The sequence below is a fragment of the Telmatherina bonti genome (assembly GCF_933228915.1).
Source record: "Telmatherina bonti genome assembly, chromosome: 1".
NCBI lineage: Eukaryota > Metazoa > Chordata > Actinopteri > Atheriniformes > Telmatherinidae > Telmatherina > Telmatherina bonti.
This window is the reverse complement of record NC_136619.1, coordinates 15,076,565-15,094,167: the sequence shown is the minus strand read 5'-3', so window position 1 is coordinate 15,094,167 and position 17,603 is coordinate 15,076,565. Positions and strand designations below refer to the sequence as shown.

The 17,603-nt window shown below is 38.8% G+C and overlaps 1 protein-coding gene across 1 annotated transcript in view; it reads left to right on the top strand.

The window, feature by feature from the left end:
• Positions 1–3,468: 3,468 nt before the first annotated feature.
• The window catches only part of tox3 (TOX high mobility group box family member 3), a gene marked incomplete at both ends in the record, with an annotated part of 37,232 nt that continues 23,097 nt past the window's right edge, over positions 3,469–17,603 (top strand). The window contains one exon of the mRNA XM_079265075.1: positions 3,469–3,570. Coding sequence (XP_079121201.1) covers positions 3,469–3,570 — 102 coding nt within the window. The remainder of the gene's footprint in view (positions 3,571–17,603) is intronic.

Genomic DNA, 17,603 nt, shown 5'->3' with positions numbered 1-17,603 from the left:
AAATGAGCCATAAAAGGCTTAAAATATGAGGAAATGACAAACGAGATGTGGATGACTATTTCTACACATTTGCATTTTGCTGGATTAGATACTGAAACATTGTTAGCAGCAGGGATAGGACTGTGTTTGGAGAGATCATCGCTGAAATTAGCAGCTGGAGTAAAAACATCCCTGCTTTAGATTAGAAGTCAGATGTGAATTTCTATGGACGAGGAATTTCAGGAATGTAACATTTTGTTTGGTGAAATAAGACGTTTTTGTTCTGTAAACATCAGGCTGCAATCAGGAATCTCTTGCTGTTTGTGTTTCTATTTGCCTTCATGTTGAGAAAATGAGAAATCCCATTTCCAGCTTTCAGATACTGACTTTGAGGCTGTGCTTAATTATTATTTTTTGGTTACTAGTGGGTTTGATAAACTTCTTTCATCCATAAGAATGCAGTGGATTCAATCAATTTTACGCTGCATGTTGATCCCTTCGTAGGGCTGATATAGTTTGCTAGTTTAAATGAATGTCTCTGCGAGCAGAATTTATAGTATCATCTCCAAGATCCTGTATATCAAAGATGGAAAACGAAAATATTTTTGCACCACATGTTGACAAGATAACCAAAAACCTGATTGCCCAGCAATTTAATAGCACTTTGAAGAGCTAATAAGATGAACACGTTTTAAACAGAAGTGGATTTGTCATGAATTTGTGACCCAGACACACAAAACTCGTAGTTTCATGACTAAACACACAAAGGCCAAATTATGCATACACCTTTTATAAACAAAGCATACATGGGTCTTTGAAAATCTTAATCATCATGAGAACAGGCATGTGTAATTTGCATATGATAACACTGTTCTCACACCAACTAAAGCAACAATATGATGAAAGGAACAGGAATGAAGAAACACTTTCTTAAAAATTTAAAGACAAAGTTCTTCTAGGTAGAGAGAAAAAATCTGCTTTTTTGTGGTTTCAGTTTGAGACAATCACGAGAATTATATTAATAATAATAATAATAATAATAATAATAATAATAATAATAATAATAATAATAATAATAATAATAATAATAATAAAAAAATTGAAAACAGGAGGGATATTTAAAAAGAGCTTTATGCAGACTAGCATTCTGGATAGCTGCCATTATTTATAGCATCCATGACTAAATCAAAGTATAGACCTGATGACATTTTAAAAACAGATAAGGACAGATAAGTCACAATCCCGTTTTAATGCAATTCATTCAAATTTACAACATAATCTTGGTTAGTCCAATTTGCAACAATTGTTTCATGTAAAGCAAATCAAATAAAAAAAACAAACAAACAAACAAAAGAAAGCTAGCTAGGAAGTCATCTCTTTCATTCAGTCTCCTGTACTGAGCATGCATGGTCCTGCAGGTGAAGGGGACAAACAGAGCAGAACCAGACTCACTGTGTCACTTGCTTCTGTCCCTCATATGTAAGATTAATCAAACCTAACTTTATTAATCTGTTATGCAGGCAGCCTTTAGATTGATTACCTGCATGTTCAGCCCAACAACAAACTTACCTGCACATCCAAGACACAATTTCATGTACAACTTATTAGTATACCATGATCCACCGTAGCTTGTTGTAAAGATGATGATGCTCTGAAAGAGGCTGTTTGGTTTAGCCCATGTTTCTCCAAAACTTCTGCTTCCCTATATTAATAAAGTATGTTTTATATGCGTCTACTGGATATAATCCTGTGCAAAATGTACAACAATGGACGTTTTTCATGATAAGGTTGTTACCTTACTAGCAGCTCACACTGAGAATTGACAGTTTGGGTTCTTTGAATCTGTAAAAACACATTTTAAAATTTCCTACCCATCGAAATCCATTAACAACAAAATCACTGGCAGTGTTGTGCTGGTGACTAAAAAAAGTAACTAATTATAGTTACTTCATTCAAAAGGTAATGCAGTTATAGTAAATTACTTACACCAAAAAGTAATGTCACTGTTAAAAGAAACTTCTGCATGGTGAGCCCACTCTTTCTCCTACTCTTTAGTGTTTATGTTTTAATTTACATTTTTCCTTAGTTGTTCGTGCATGTCTCTCTGCCAAGTGGAGTTGTGTGTGTGTGTGTGTGTGTCTAGAGTGTAAGTTTCTTTGAAGAACATGCCGGCATAAAACTTGATCTAGAGGGATTACATTTGTATCATGTGTCATTTATAAATTGCAGTCTGCTTTAAAGGGAAAATAAAGCTGTGTTTCGGGCATATCAAGTAAAAGGAAAGGAAGACAACAAAAATATACAAAGTTTAAATATAAACATAGATGTTGTAGCTCTTTGAGGTTAACAAACCCAATAAATATATTTTCTGTTGTGGGAAACAATCAGGACAGAGTTAAAAAGAAAAGAAAAAACTGATGTTTTCTCAGCCAAATTAATGGCAGCAACCTGTTTTTTTTAATTTATTTATTAGCATTTGTGACACGAAGAGTTTGAATCGGAACAAGAATAATGCAGATTGAAATAATAATTAAGGAAGACATGATGATGATGTGTGTGGGTGTGTGATGAATCTCTGTGCCAGCATGTCACATGGACTTAAATGCAGTGTTTTCATGGGAGTGGCTTGGTGTGTTTGGGGAGTGGCTGGCTTGTTCGCACATTTGCCTTGTTCATCAGCAGGACAGGCAGGCAGAGCCGAGGGCTGAACGGAGGAAAGTCAGTGTAGCACACGTTCACTAATTGCACCATCTGTGGAGTGTTGTTCTGCTTGTTTTACTGTCGCCGTGTTTGGCAGAGGAGCTCGCGCGGCTACTACTCTCCAGCTCCTTCACACCGCTTCACCAGCTAGTTTTATAAGTTGGAGAAATAAACTTCTTCGGAGAAGCGGCGGAGGAAACGCACCCATTTCTGAACTCGCATCCCGTTTTGACGTGAGGACTTCGCGGTTATCGGTTTCCTCTGTATTGTTGTGTCCTCTCTTCTTCTTCGTTTTTTTTTCTTTTTACTCTTTTTTTTTTTCTCCTGCGTCCGGAGGAGGAGGAGGAACGGGAGGTGGACCCGCGCGCTCAGTCGCCGGTCTCGTGGCTTCTTTGTATACAGCAGCAGCTGTGTGTAAATGCATGGACACACAGCGTCTGCTCCTCTGTGAGGGACAGCTTCTTGGGCAGCCTCCAACCTTCACGCAGGCTTCCTCAGAAATGAAGCAGGTGTAGAAGAGGAATACCGTAACTTTTACCTGTCCCCAACCCCACCCTCCCCCACCCCCCTCCCCGCCACCGTAGCCTACTAGCTTCCCCTTGCCGAGCTTGGGTGAGTTTCAGAGCGCTTTTTTTTTTTTTTTTTTTTTTTGCTCCATCCATCTCTGAGCGCCTGGATTGTCAGCAGCAGAAGCAAATTGTGCTCCTTTCAGAGCAAGCTTCAGCTACAGCTGCTCGGCTCTCCCCCCCACCTCATCCACACACACACACACACACACACACACACACCATGGATGTAAGATTTTATCCGACTGCTGGTGGGAATTCTATCCCAGGAGATCCAGCAACCCTGGACTTCGCCCACTGTTTGGGCTACTACAACTTCAACAAGGTGAGAAATTGCCCTGCTGTTGTACTGTTTGGTGTTTGCACGCTGGAGTTAAACTCTGCACAAGGCTGCTATGTGGATCCTGACTCTCTTAAGAAGTTCCCCAATGATCACCCTCCCTTGTCAGAAACTTTTTGGCTTGTGCATTAGTAAATGGGAATACTGGACAAGTGTGGTATCACTTTTGCTTCAGCCTTGTTTAAAAAAAAAAAAAAAAGTCTGACCAGAGTGAGGTGATACCCAGGCACGATCGCTGTTGCTTTTATGGTTTCATGTTCCTCAACATTACCGGAGGATCATTGCATCAGCACCCTGCACCAGTTACAATATGATGAAAAGGGGGGGGGGGGGGGGGGGGGGAGAAATGGCATCAAGTGTCAAATAAACCACGCTTCCCCACGAACCTCTTCACATGATGCAATTTAATTGCATGTTATGCAAATATCTTTTTGCCCTTTAGTTAATTACAGGGTATTTAAGTTTATTTTTAGTGTTTAACTGGCCTGAATTTGCAGTTTGATAGGTTTTGCAGACACTGCTTGAAATGACAGTAGTGATTATCGAGTTTCAGCTGAACAGGTTTAATTAGAGAAATATGTGCATGTAGACTGGGGAAAAGTTGGCTCTTTCTGCCACACATGGCATCAGTTACTACCACCCTTCACTGTCATTTTCTGCAACACAGTTTCAACTACTTATTTTTTATTTGCCATAGCATTCATGTATTCATTTTCCGAACTGTTTATTCTACAGCATTATTATTTTCTAATGTTTCATTGTTTAAAAGTTGTTTCCCTTTCTCTATATTCATACAGTTTTGTGTTTGTTAGTTCAAACTAGTATTAGGTAGAATACAACTGTGGAAAAAGTTTATTAGCACTCAACTCCAAGGTACATGTCAAGCTCAGTTTATGGCTTTGGGGGTATTTTTATTTTTTTATTTTTTTTTTATCAGTGATGCAACATTTAAACAGCTTGACCCATGATCCATCAGCAGCATGACGTCTATGTAGCCCAGCAAGAGGGAACAATTATGACAACAAAAATCACACAGCTGCTGTGAGTTTTCTTTCTTTTTTTTTTTATTAAGTCTAAACAATGGCACCGCCTTCATCCAACCCGTCCTGCAACACCCCGACCCCTCACCCCCCATCCAATTCATTCAACCTTATAGTGCAGCTCTGTTTGCGGTCTGATACGGCTCAAAACAGTTACCAGGTTTGTCTGACTGTTTCATCAGCTCCTTTGTCATGTGGCCAAGTTGTCATATGTGCCCAATTTCATCATGTCTTCATCAGCCTAGAAAAACTTTAACTGCATTTCTTTGAATTGGTGCGAGAGCTGAAGAGCGATTTTTACCCCTGCTCATAAATTCCCCAGGTCAAGTGAAATTTTCCATATGTAACAGTAATTGGCCTGAATGCAAGGAGAGGCAAAAAGAGAGGGGGGGGGGGGGGGGAAGCAGAAGCGAGAGGGAGGGTGGTGAGAAGGTGCTTATCCAGTATCTCTACCAGTTATGTTGGAGAGAGGGAGGGAGGGAGAGTACAAAGCATGCATTTCATGCTAATTACAATGCCTTTCTACTGTGAACAAGTAGGTTCTTTTGCATGCATCTTTCAAATAACCCTCCAATTTATTTGAATCCGCTTGCTGAAAGGCAGCACAATGCAGAGTGGTTTTTCATCCAAAAGATGTTGCACGCTTTCAGGTTACACAGAGATTAAGCGTTACTACTTCAAACTGTTTATAAGGTGCCACAGAACATTTTGCAGCTGGCTAAACTTTCATTAGTTTTGCCGTTTTTAATTTACTAGTAAATGGTCGTCGAAAAACATAAGTGCAAGAAATGTTCAGTTTAATGTCAACACATACAAAAGAGACACTTTGAAACACAGATTCTTTTAAATAAGAAAAAAAAATCCAAACGAATGGCACAAACTTAATTAGGTGCTGCAGTCATGACTAATGAAGCTGGCGCTTCTTGGCGCTAAGATGAAGGAGAAAGAAGAGAAAGAAGTCAGCGCTGCTGAATAATGCTCATAAAATCTATTCAGCAAGAACAATCTGGTAGAATTGTACACAGTTTTTGTAACAATACTCCATGTTTTCAGGTAGCTAGAAGTGCCAACTGCAGTGCTTGGGTGGCTTATAGGGTTACTGTGGGGTCCATTTTTCATAACTACCTTTACTGTAGGTGGAGCATAAATATGCTCTGTAGAATACAGAGTTGTTACCCCCATCGTCTTTCCTTCACATCAGGTTTTTGGCTTGTGTGATTAGGATCTTTGCTTTTCTTGGCTCTTTGTCTTCGTAACACCTGCTTGTTGTCAGAAGATTTTATTAGCTGGTTTGGAAAACTCATACATGGTACAAACATGATTAAGCAATCTCCATTTAAAAAAAAAAAAATAGGAGGAGGAGGAGGACTCGTCAGTCATGCATTGCATCAATGACTGATAAGGAGCTGCTGGGATCTGACTGGGTTTGGTTAATGTAACAGTAAATATGATTGACTTTAATGGGTTCATGAAAGAGGCTCAGTGTTGTTCCCATATTTATGGCCATCTGTTTTTTTTTTTTCCTTTTTCTCCCAAGGTTTAATAGGGTTTCATACAATATCCATTTAGTGTAGGCTTTCATTACCTTAAGGCGCCTAGAAATCACCAACAGATGTTAATACAAACTCTTCACCTGCACTGGCGCTAAAATACTAAGTTTATTTGTAAAGCTAGTGCCAGCACTGCTGAGACACCAGAACTGTTTGGAGGTGGAAACTGGCCATACTTTACTTTTAATGGCACTGCTGCCCTGGTATGTAGATAAACACACCGGTAAGTTGCTTCATAGCATAAATGTGGCTGTTAGTGTGCAAACTGAGAGCATCTTAAGGGCATCCTCTGTGGGACTGAGATATCATTCAACTGTTGTGATTATTGAAGCACCAACATTGGATGGGAAAGGGTAGATCTGTCATTTTGTCTTTTTTCTTTTAAATGAATGATAGCTTAGGACTGTTTTAAGGTTTTTAACTCAAATATGTTTCCTTGAAAAACAGTTACAGTGTAAGTCTTTTTTTTAATGAAGGAGATTTTATTGGCAAAGTCCACATTGGCCAATCTCCAACTGAATTGAAGAAATGCAACATAACTTGCTCAAATTGAGTGGCATCAACTTGACAGCATAGTATTATGAAGCTTGTGCCATAAACTTGGTTGTTTTGTTATAAGCAGAATAGATGCTGTTTTTTGCTACGAATTCACAAGTCTTGAAGTAAATGTTGGATAAACAAACAAGTGTTCTTTGTCATGATTCATTTTCAACTAAAACTTTCTTTACATTAACATTGGTCATGTTTTTTGCCACAGAGGTGGAAATGTGACCAGTCCTGCCAGTTAACTGTGGTACCTCAAGATGTGTGTCATATTTTATTCACCGACTTGATTGTGTAAATAGGGGGGGAAAAAATCAATATTTTTTTTGCAAAAACTGATGTCTGTTTTTATAGTGCTGATTCCAGTAGTTTCTTCCATGCAATGTTTTAAAATGTGCCTTAAACATTAAGATGAGCACTATGGTAAGTTAAGCTACTTTGCTCTGTGGTTATCGTTGGTCAACTCCTTATTAAAACATTACAACAGTTTGGATGGTTGTGCTGCAAACAGATCCGACGGTTACTCCTCTGACAAAGCAGCTGCTCAAGCTGTGTATCTGTAGCATTAAACCAGGCGTTAGTAACAGCGGACACAACCAAGTCAGAACTAAAATCATAAGGAGTGCACCTCTGATTTCTTCATAAAAACGTCTGTCTTTCGCTCCAAATGTTCAACTTTTTTTTTTTGTTTGTTTAGCTGTAGATAATATGCTCTAGGGGATTTGTTCATGAGCTATTTTGTATTTTTACCATCCATTCACCTGTAAAATATAAAACAAACTGGGCTTCAAAACGACACAAAAGTTATCAAGAGTAGTTATTGAGACTCAGACTCATGCATACGTAAAGACACAAAAACAACAAAGATTTAAGAACCTTGGGGGTGTGGAAGTTTTAGTAAGTTACTGTACTTCCCCAGCAGCAAACCCCTGGGCTATAAGCTCTTATTGCGTCTATGGCTTCTATTGTCTTTGCAGTCCTTTCTGCTTTTTGGGAAGGGGTTAACACTCAGCTCAACCAGCGGGCTATGTGCGTCTCTCCAGTGTACACAGCTGGTGCCATTTCATCACACACATTCTAAACATATCCAAACACAACTTCAGATATGTGTGTGTGTGTGTGTGTGTGTGTGTGTATGTGGTAATGAAAGTGTGTGTATTTGTTAGGGAGGAGGGGTGTAACCTTAGAGGCCTTCTGCTTTGTCAAACTCAGCAGTTGATGGATATGACTCCAAGGTGCGTATTAAATGTTTAAATGTCCAAGAAGTGAATAGCTGATGTGTTTTGCTGAGTCTTTTAATTGTAGCTTGTCAGGAGATGTAGTTCAGCAGATTTATTAAACACCTAATTTTCCCACTGAGACCACAGAGTGTTATTTTTAGTCTGCCTGCTCGAAGAAACACACTGTACTCGGAGTTCTTGCCTTTAAGAATGACTGCTCTGTGTGACAGACCACACTATAAGCATGTCTACATAGGGTAGATGTTCACATTTTGTTCATGCAAAGCTCTCCATTTCCTGGACGGTGTTTCTTCAGAACTGATTGATGATTATTGAGCTCCAACAAGGATGCAGCTGTGGTCGGGGCACATAAGCCTCACAGTAACAGTGTTATTGCCTCTTATCAAAGCATCAGCCTGTCAGATTCTGATTTGTGCAGCATCGTATTATTGCAGCTGTCATTCTTTGTTGATCATAGTGAAGGATATGCAACAGTTTTTTTTGTGTGCATTGTTTTGATTTATTTCAGTTTCTAATACAAAACGGTCTGATGATGTAGACCAAAAGTCCAGTCCTGTGGGAAACATAAGACCTGGTTGTCTGGTCTGTTTGTGAGGTGGATGTGACAAAAGCTTGGAAATCTCAGACATACATAGACCATTTCCCAGATCAGCACTCGTAAAGACCTTCTGTAATCCTGCCATCACTGCTCATAAATCCACTTCATTACATCTTCCTCATGCATTGCTCAGCTTGGTTCATTTAGGAAAACCTCACACTTTGAAGTTGTTTCTCAACTGGTGGGCTGTGGAGCCAGTGGGGCACCACTAAGGTGTCTGACTTGGCAGATGAGAGAGGTCAACTGGGTTTCCTGAAGCGATCTTATCTTATGATTTCATGACCCATAAAATCTAGAGGCCATATAGTTAAACCCATTAGATAATCCATACTATGCTGATTGATATTATACAGTCAGACTACAGTAATTTTGTGTTTTTCCACGACAAAAAAAAGAAAATCTCTTTCAATGGCATCAATAGGACAAATATTATCACAAGGGGCAGAATTTACAAGATTTTTTTTTTTTCTATTTCTGATCCACTTTACTGGACCAAATAAGAAATACTATATTTATGACATGCGAAACAGATAAAGTGTTATCAATAAAAGTGTTTACCAGTTGGGACAGTGGTGTAAATGACGTTTGGTTTCCAGCAACCTTTATCCCTTTACTTGCTGTACTTTTGCATTTTTCTGTACTACTTGTGTCCATTTCCTATTTATGATCCCACCAGTGTATAAATGGTTTTCTATGTGGCTTTTAGTCATTCAAATTATGTCAGAATATAGTGAATGTCTTTTATGAGCCCACAAAGGTAACATTCAGTTCAGACTTCATAGATCTGGTCAGACACGTAACTCATCTATGAGATAGTTGTTAACCTGTCTGTAGCGCTCTGAAAAGTAGGAAAAGATTTTGTCCAGGGTAGTAACGAAGGGTTGAGGTTTTAGGATTTGATGATATTTAGATAAAACGGAGATTCTACTTAACACAAGCGCCAGAAACACTTGGCTAAGAAGAGTTATGCTTTGCTGTATAGACTGCATGCCACTCTCATGAGGAAAGTAAATCTGCAGTTCAGGTTAGTTTATCTTGTAAGGTCAAAAGTAAATAACCTCCAGGAGCAATTTCCAAGGAGCCATTTGATATGTTTGTGAAGACGGTGCCCAGTTAAATGAAAGCAGAGCTCACACAAGTTATATTTTTCAACTGTGATCAACTTGCTTTAATCTGGTTTTGGCTCACTACATCTTTGACAGGCTCACCCCTGCTGACTTTTAAAATGGACAAGGGTGGGGGAGACTCCAAATGCCCAAGAAAACTGCTTTTACTGTGAATTAAGCAGTTTTCTAAAGGAGCAGTCAATCACTTCTGCTTGGCTGATTCAATAAGTGTTGTGTCCCTTTAGTGGTTAACCTCGCTGTTAAGACACATTCATTTTTAAAGCTTTCCAGAGAGGCAGCCATTCCATGTTTCATAGATTCAATGTCCAATTCTCTTAATGGACTCACAAACTGTATCTAAACACTCTTCTGTTTTCCTCTTGGCTCTTTTCACGAAGCAAACATAACTGACAAACGCCCACCTTCTCACACTATCAAGGGTAATATTTTAAAGCTAGGACCAGCTGAATGTGTAGCTTCTAACTTTAATATGAGATTACCTCCTTCTAGCTGTTCCTGCTTTTTTATTGCTTTACTTTGCTCTAAGTGAGGTCTCCAGCTGAGTAAATGTAGAGTGTTTTTTTTAGATTTAAGATATTCTTTCTAAGAAGCATGCATCATCCTAATTTCGTCTGGGAAAATGATTTAGAATTTACACTCTACTTCAGCTGTGAAGGGTCCAAACTGAAGCAGCCTGCTCATAGAGATGAAGCTCATTGTGTCAAAACTTCTCCTTGTATCAGGCTTATTTTAAATTTCCCAGTCATTACAATAGCATGGGCTGCAGGTGTGTAGTATTGCATGTTACACTGTGTGATTAATCCTCTTTCTCCTGCCCCCCTCCTACATCACACATTCCCATAATGCAGCCTGTTACCAGGTTGCACTAAAAGGACTGACAATAGTAGCAGGTGTGCAAATATCCCCTCAGACCCTTTGGACAAAGAGCTTAAATAATGCGGGTAAATAAAACTTTTATTTGAATAGTCAAATAGTTGGCTTGTGGGAGCAACCTGCTCTGGAGTTCAAGGAAGATTTTAAACAGCCTCTGTCTCTGACACAACAGAAAATCAGCAGGCATTACTTTAAAGTATATTTGTAAAAAAAAAAATAAATAAACAACCTTGGTTCTGTTTGTTAAATTTGTTGTGGGTGATTTCCAGTAACTCTCCTTTAAAAACAAAGTCTGTTGCAGTTGAATGTAAATGTCTGTCTGAGCAGTAACAACCAAAGCAATAATACAGCAGCCTATAAACCTGCTTCATCTCCTGAGCAGAGTTTAATAGTCTCCCAGAATTGGAAAACTGCCATTTCAAGCTGCAACACTGTGATTGGATCCCTTTATATACTCGCACTACACTTGATAAGAATCATTCAACACGAGCTCTTTCCTTTTCTTTTATCATAACTGTTCAGTTTGAATGATACAGAGATCTCAGCACACTGACAGATGTTTAGTCCTGGAGGAGAAGGAAACAGCTGTTCTTAGAAAAATATGTTTGCACGTAAGTGTTGCATCAATGCTGTGTTTTGTCAGAAATGTCTGTACTGTGTTTGGAACAACAGTAAGTCGTAACAGCAAGTTATATTCCTGTTCTCTAATTTCCCATCACCCCATCTTCTGTCCTCAGTCAGTAATTTATCCCCAGTTTTTACAACCTTTTGTGCCATTTCTCACCATAAAGAACTTTTGTGTTTATGCAGACTGTGCAAACGTGACCTGAGGCTTGAGGCACGACACGTTGAGCTTTTTCAATATTGATTTAAGATTGTAATCTATTCCTAACCCTCAACCAAGAGCTTTTTATGGTCGCCTTTACTCAACCATAAAGATGTTAATCATGGTTTAGTTGTCAGGACTGGATCCTGTAGAGACTAAAAATCAGAGATGCTCTGCTTTAAACAAAGAAAAAAAAAATAGAACAAAACAAATCCTAGTTTACTCATCAATCTTACATCATTCTTTTGGTGATAATTGCCCATCAGTCGCCTTTATTTAAATGAGCACAGCACTCAGCATGTTACTGAAATATCACTGCTTTCAGAATTCATCTGAGAGCTTTTCCATTTGATGAAAATCATGCAGTATTCATGAGCCTGTCTAGATTTTATTCAGTTACACAATCAAAAGGAACAATGCACATGGCCACAGTAAAAGCTCTTGCTATGTTAGAAAGGTCCGATCCCTAAAACCTCAACTGGGATGATCATTAAGGTCTGTGAAATTCTTGAGCCGACTTCTAATATTTTTTGGAGTTGAGGCTGCGTATCATTCACAGCATGCCCTTGTTTACTGTGATGTGTGTGTGTTTCTGCTGGCTTATAAACTCTCACATGTGGTCATACTGTGGGATGGCAAAAGTAGAAACAAGATCAAGGTCTGTGGGGCCTCGGCATTGGCAGGGTTTCCCTGGCTGGACAGCCGCTGACAATCCTTTCAAATGACATTCCTTCCAGGGAAACTGATCTACTTTCTCATCGCTGGAAGTTCTGACTCATTGTGCAATTTTTCAAATACCTGCACAACCTCGGGAAAGAATTTATTAGTATTTGTATTATTAGGAAAAAAAACAAACTCCATATTTTCTTGTCATCCCCTGCTGATAAACAAGAGTAGAAAATAAATGATTGTAGTTTTAAAGGCGTTACAGGCAGCTGATTAAAGAGTTGGGTTGGAGTTAGCCAAGGTTAACCGTCCATAATGAAACACTTTGAAAATAATGATACGCTGCATGGTTTTATGAAGGTTTGTGGCTGCTCAGCTCAGCAGTGCTGACCTTCAGCAGTTCCACAAGCTAATCGTAGCGATCCTTCTGCACCCCTGTAGTTTCCAGACTCCATTAGCTTCTGATGTGAATCCAGAAGAGCAGAGCTCACACAAGCTCTCTCTCCAACAGCCTCCTTGTATCTGAGGTTGCTGCCCATTTTCACTTTCAAGTGCCTTCATGAGATATGTCTTTTAGCTCCTGCTTTGATTTGTGAATGTGTATAATGTCGTGCAGCACATATAACGCTGCAGTCAGCTGAGACTCCTAAAGAATCATCGTACGAGCAGTTTTAACATCACTCCCGAGTAGTTGTCATCTCTTATTGCAGGACTTGTGGCCAGTTCTGAAAACAGCTGCGTATTTTATACCTGGATAGTTTTGATCAGATCCTTGCCATCATGCACTGAAAGCTGGCTCCTGTCCACACTGTACCATTACTGAATACATGAAGTGTAGAAAAAGAAACAATATTAGCCTTGGCTAACAGTCCTGTAAGATGTTAGATAACCTTGGAAACTGAACAGATTAAGTTGCAAGTTTGTATAAAATGATATATTTATCCTCTCATGATAAAGTGTTTGCCTAAGCAACTTTGTATGTGGATAATTTGTCCCATTTTTCTTCCTGTAGATTTTATGTTGCTATTTAAAAAAAAAAAAAAAAAAAAAAAAAGCTTTTCTTAATGTTTTATTTACTACTTTATTTGCTGATCTTTATTTGAACCATACTGTGTGTGTGGTGGGTATTAGACAGAGGTGGCAGACATGTGAGTGTTTGCACTTGTTGGCATACAAACAGAAATTCCTATCTTTACCTGAATTAGACATTTGTTTCCACCCGTTATTGACATACCCGACATGCAAACAGACAGCTGAGTGCTCTGCATCCATGGTGTAAGGTGTTGACATTTTTCTGAAGAATATGTCCCCAACAAGAACTAATTAACAAATACGAATAATTGCCAGGTTCTTTCATTCATCAACACAGTATCTCATCACAGGCAAGCTTCAAGCAGGAACAACAAAGTCGTACATAAATCAAAGTAGTTTCCTTTGCCAAGCCAGAACCCCCTGGGAGGCACCTTGGTGCTTAATTAAAATCCAGAAGGATCATGTTTTAAATGTAGGTGAGCGATCACTGAATAACAATGACAAACTATGCCCCAGAGCATTTGTGGTGTGTTTTGGAAAAGAATAACAATGTCTTTCTTTTTTTTTTCTTCCTTATACACAATAAATTATATTTAATGTGAAAGGGGTAAAATTTGTTTTCAGTGCATTGCAGCATGGGGACTGTTTTAGATACAGCCTTTACTGGCTCCAGAACCTGCCAAAACCAGGACTGATATATTAATCTCATAATTACCCATGCAGGATTAGAATGAAACAGCTCATTATTAGACATTATTTGATGGCTTACCCTTTCAGTGCACTGTTTATCAAGCCTTTTCTCAATCCAGTCTTTTCTTTTCTCAAGCATTGCAATCACTCACATGTAGAAGCCAGCTGCAGTATAGAACACTGTAATTGTCAAAATGTCACAGAGCATCACCCTTCAAACATATCTGGGCAGATCAGCAGGATTTGTGAGAGGAATTACAGAAATACAAGAGATGGTCATGGAAATGGTTTTCTTTTTTTTTTTTTTTTTTTTTTTACCTTTATGCCAAACAATAAGAGATAAGGCAACTGGCAATAGTCACAAACAGTAAATGCGCAATAAATGTTAACACTTGTTATAGGAATCAAAGAGAAGAAGTGGGATTTAGATGTAAAGTCATGTAAATCTTGTTAAAGTCGCCCAACGTGAGCCACCACAAGCCACTGGTCTTAACCAACAAAGCCAGGCTGTTTCAGCAAAAGCCCTGAGCATATTAGATTGTGCAATGATGCATTTAATTGCCTGCAAGTTTAAATTTAATTGATAAGAAGTTGTCTTTTTTTGGTGTCTTTTTTTACCCTGGTTTACAGCATTGTATCTTTTTAGAGCCAAAGTAATGATGCTTTTAGTGTAATGAGATTTTTTTTTTTGTTTTTTTTTGGCACATAAACGGTCTGAGAAAAACTCTCTTAAAACAAGCAAAAGGTGCCAAATGATGGAACTCATAAAATGATCGCAAAATACTGTTATACCTATAAAACTTCATATCCTATAACTAAATTAAAAGTGACACATATACATTTGTATTAGCATTATCTATATTGTGTGGGTTTCTGTGATGGAGACAGTCGTGGTCCCTGAGGCTATACTTGTCTCTGATGTTTGAGTTTCCAGATCTGACGTTTGTGCTCTGACTGGTCTCTGGGCTACAGCCAGTGATATGGTGGAAAATGATCAGATGAAAGACGATGTGGAGTCACATTTTCTACAGAGGGCAATTGGGATATAAACTGTCCTACATTCTGCTGTTTCTGCAAGTGTCAGAATTCTGATGTGCTCTGGCTTTTAAAAAAGCAAAAAAAGAAAAAAGCAAAAGCATTATTTATTTTATTTTTTTTTTTTTTATATAAAAATGGAAGATGTGTAATTATCAGCAGGACGAAGAAAAGAAAACCTTTCCCAAGTCAAATCTGCTCAATTACAACGCTCTGGAGAGCTATCCCGATGCAAGGCCTTCCGTTGGCTAATCAGTAACAGCAAATTACAGTGGTGAATATCTCAGACTTGAAATAAAGACATGATTATTTCACTGTTGTACTGTACACTCCAGTAATTCTTGAGGCCGTCAGCTGGAACCTGTATAAACTGCGTAACTCCTGATTTAAGATGTGAGGGAGAAAAGTCAGGGGAGAACAGCAAACACAAGGGCTGTCAGTCAATGTGGCGAGCTAATTGGGTCAATCTCTTTAGTGAAGATGAATGAAGAGATTAACTCTCCCTATGTGTCCAGTGAATCTCCCCCTCTGGCTGCAGGTAAATTAGCCGATGACAAGTTGACAGTGGGAATTCTGTTCCTCACTCTGACTTAAAGCTGCAGTCAGTGTTTTACAGCATGGCTCCCCCTGCTGAAGTCTCGTGTTTTTTTTTTTTGTTTTTTTTTTGTTTTTTTTTTCTCATCACAGTTTTTTATTTATCTATTGATTAATTGAATAAGTGACCATTTTTCAGAGTTTCTTGACTTAAATGACCCACCAGGAAAACTCTTTTACATGTTTTTTTTTTCTGACCAATAAAAGATGCGGTTTCAGTCATTCATATTTTGTTGCTAATCTGTGCATGCAAAGAGCATCATGCCTCCAGACACAGCACATAGCGATGCTTTCTGCAGACTGTATATAGTGGCAAGGTATTGAAGAATCGGGTCAAACAAACCTAATGAAGACAGATTAGGAGTGATAGGAGAACATGTACACGGGAAAGTGCGGGTGCAGAGCAAACTGTGCCCTGCTCTCATTTACTGTAGTAAAGAAACTCACAGCATGGTCCTAAAATAGAGGTCAAGGCTCAAATACAGAAAATGTCAATGACCTCCTTTTTTTAGCAGCTTGCACTGGAGAAATGGGCTTAAAGTGCTTGAAGGGAGCTTTGATCAAAGGAGGAAATCCATAAAGCTACAGATGTACAGATACAAAGAATGTGATTATTTCCAGTTGTATGAAAAGAATAGTGTTATAATTATTTGTACACGTTTGCACACCTGTACTCTCTTTCCATGCGCTCAGCAGCTTTGTGGAAATAATCAAGTGGAAGATTTTTGAGAAAATTTGAAAAGATTTGTACTGTACTGATACAGAACTGATTGGCCACACACCGGCAGTGTCTTCAAACAGAAATAATTTTGGCATCAAGGATTTTTTTTTATGCTTCCCCCCCCCCCACACACGACTACTTTGCTAGCTCACACCCTTCAAAAAAGTGCTGCTGTAGCACACAGCAGGCCTGAGGTTTTCATGTTCCTTTGATCTACAGACCTGTCGTATTACACAGTGGAAAGACACGATTTTGCATAACGACTAAATGATGTGTATTATCTCTTTGTTCCCAATCTCTATAACTGTCATTGCAATGATATGGAATCAAAGTTGAAGCTTAGTGTTTGTAATTACTCAAAGCTAGCATCTTAATCTCCAACTGCTTTTGAAACAGGAAATGTTAAAGTGACGTTTTAAGTTTAAATACAGTTAAAACACTCATGAAGCACTTAGCCTGATGGTGGCTGTCACAGGAAAAACAATGTCTGCGACTCAGCAGCTGTCAGGTTTGCTAATGATGTCCTGGTGTGCTGTCAATCTAGCAGATGAACGGACAATAGTATGCCAAGGAGAAAATGCCTGAAACAGCTAATTGCTTCTAAGAGCTCACTCAAGCATTTGGTAACTACTATGTGTTCACAGATGTCTTTTCCAGCTGCTATTTCATTATAAACCTTAAAGACATTACACAAACCGTGCATTGGATCTTTTTTTTACGAGCCTACGTTGTTGCACATTAAGGCTTTATGATTATAGGTACATTATTGCAACCGCATTTGGGGAAAAAAAAGAGGTGTGGAAAGGGCACAAGGCACAGCATCTATATCTGTGCATTGTCATTATTTCACCTAATTTGCTCCGTTGTTCCGTTAATCTCTGCCAACTTGTTGATTGTCAGTTTTGGAGACACATTTCTGGAGAGGAGCCCGAGAGTATTTGCAGCCGGACCTCTGTCAGTAGCGCCAAGCAACACAGCCACAAATTGGAATGTGGTACAGTTCTGGGAAAGCAGCCAAGATTTAAATTAGACAATAACCTCTGCTCTCTCTATATTGCCTCTCTTTTCCAGCTGCAGGCTTAGCTATTTGTTTAATACAGTCAGCCCTGTAGTATATAATAGACTGATATATGAGTCACCGCTCAGCAGTTTGTGCTTTTCAGATTTATAGAGATTGAACAACCGGCTGGTTTGTGCTTACTGTGGTCCTCTGGTAAGAATAACAGGAAAGACACAGGTTGCACATTTGTTTGGAAAGTGTGGCTACAATACACACAGGAAGGTTTGGAAAATCTGCAACAAGGCTATATAACTTTGATTAGAAAGTATGAAGAAATTAAATGACTTCCAGCTGAAAGCAATCGTACATTTCACTTTTGGTGAAAAATAATTAGATTTTTTTTTCTTTATACAATATAACCTAGTTTCTCACTTAACGTTGTCCAGATGTTGATGCTGTTGTTTCTTGCCATTGTGTGGTTC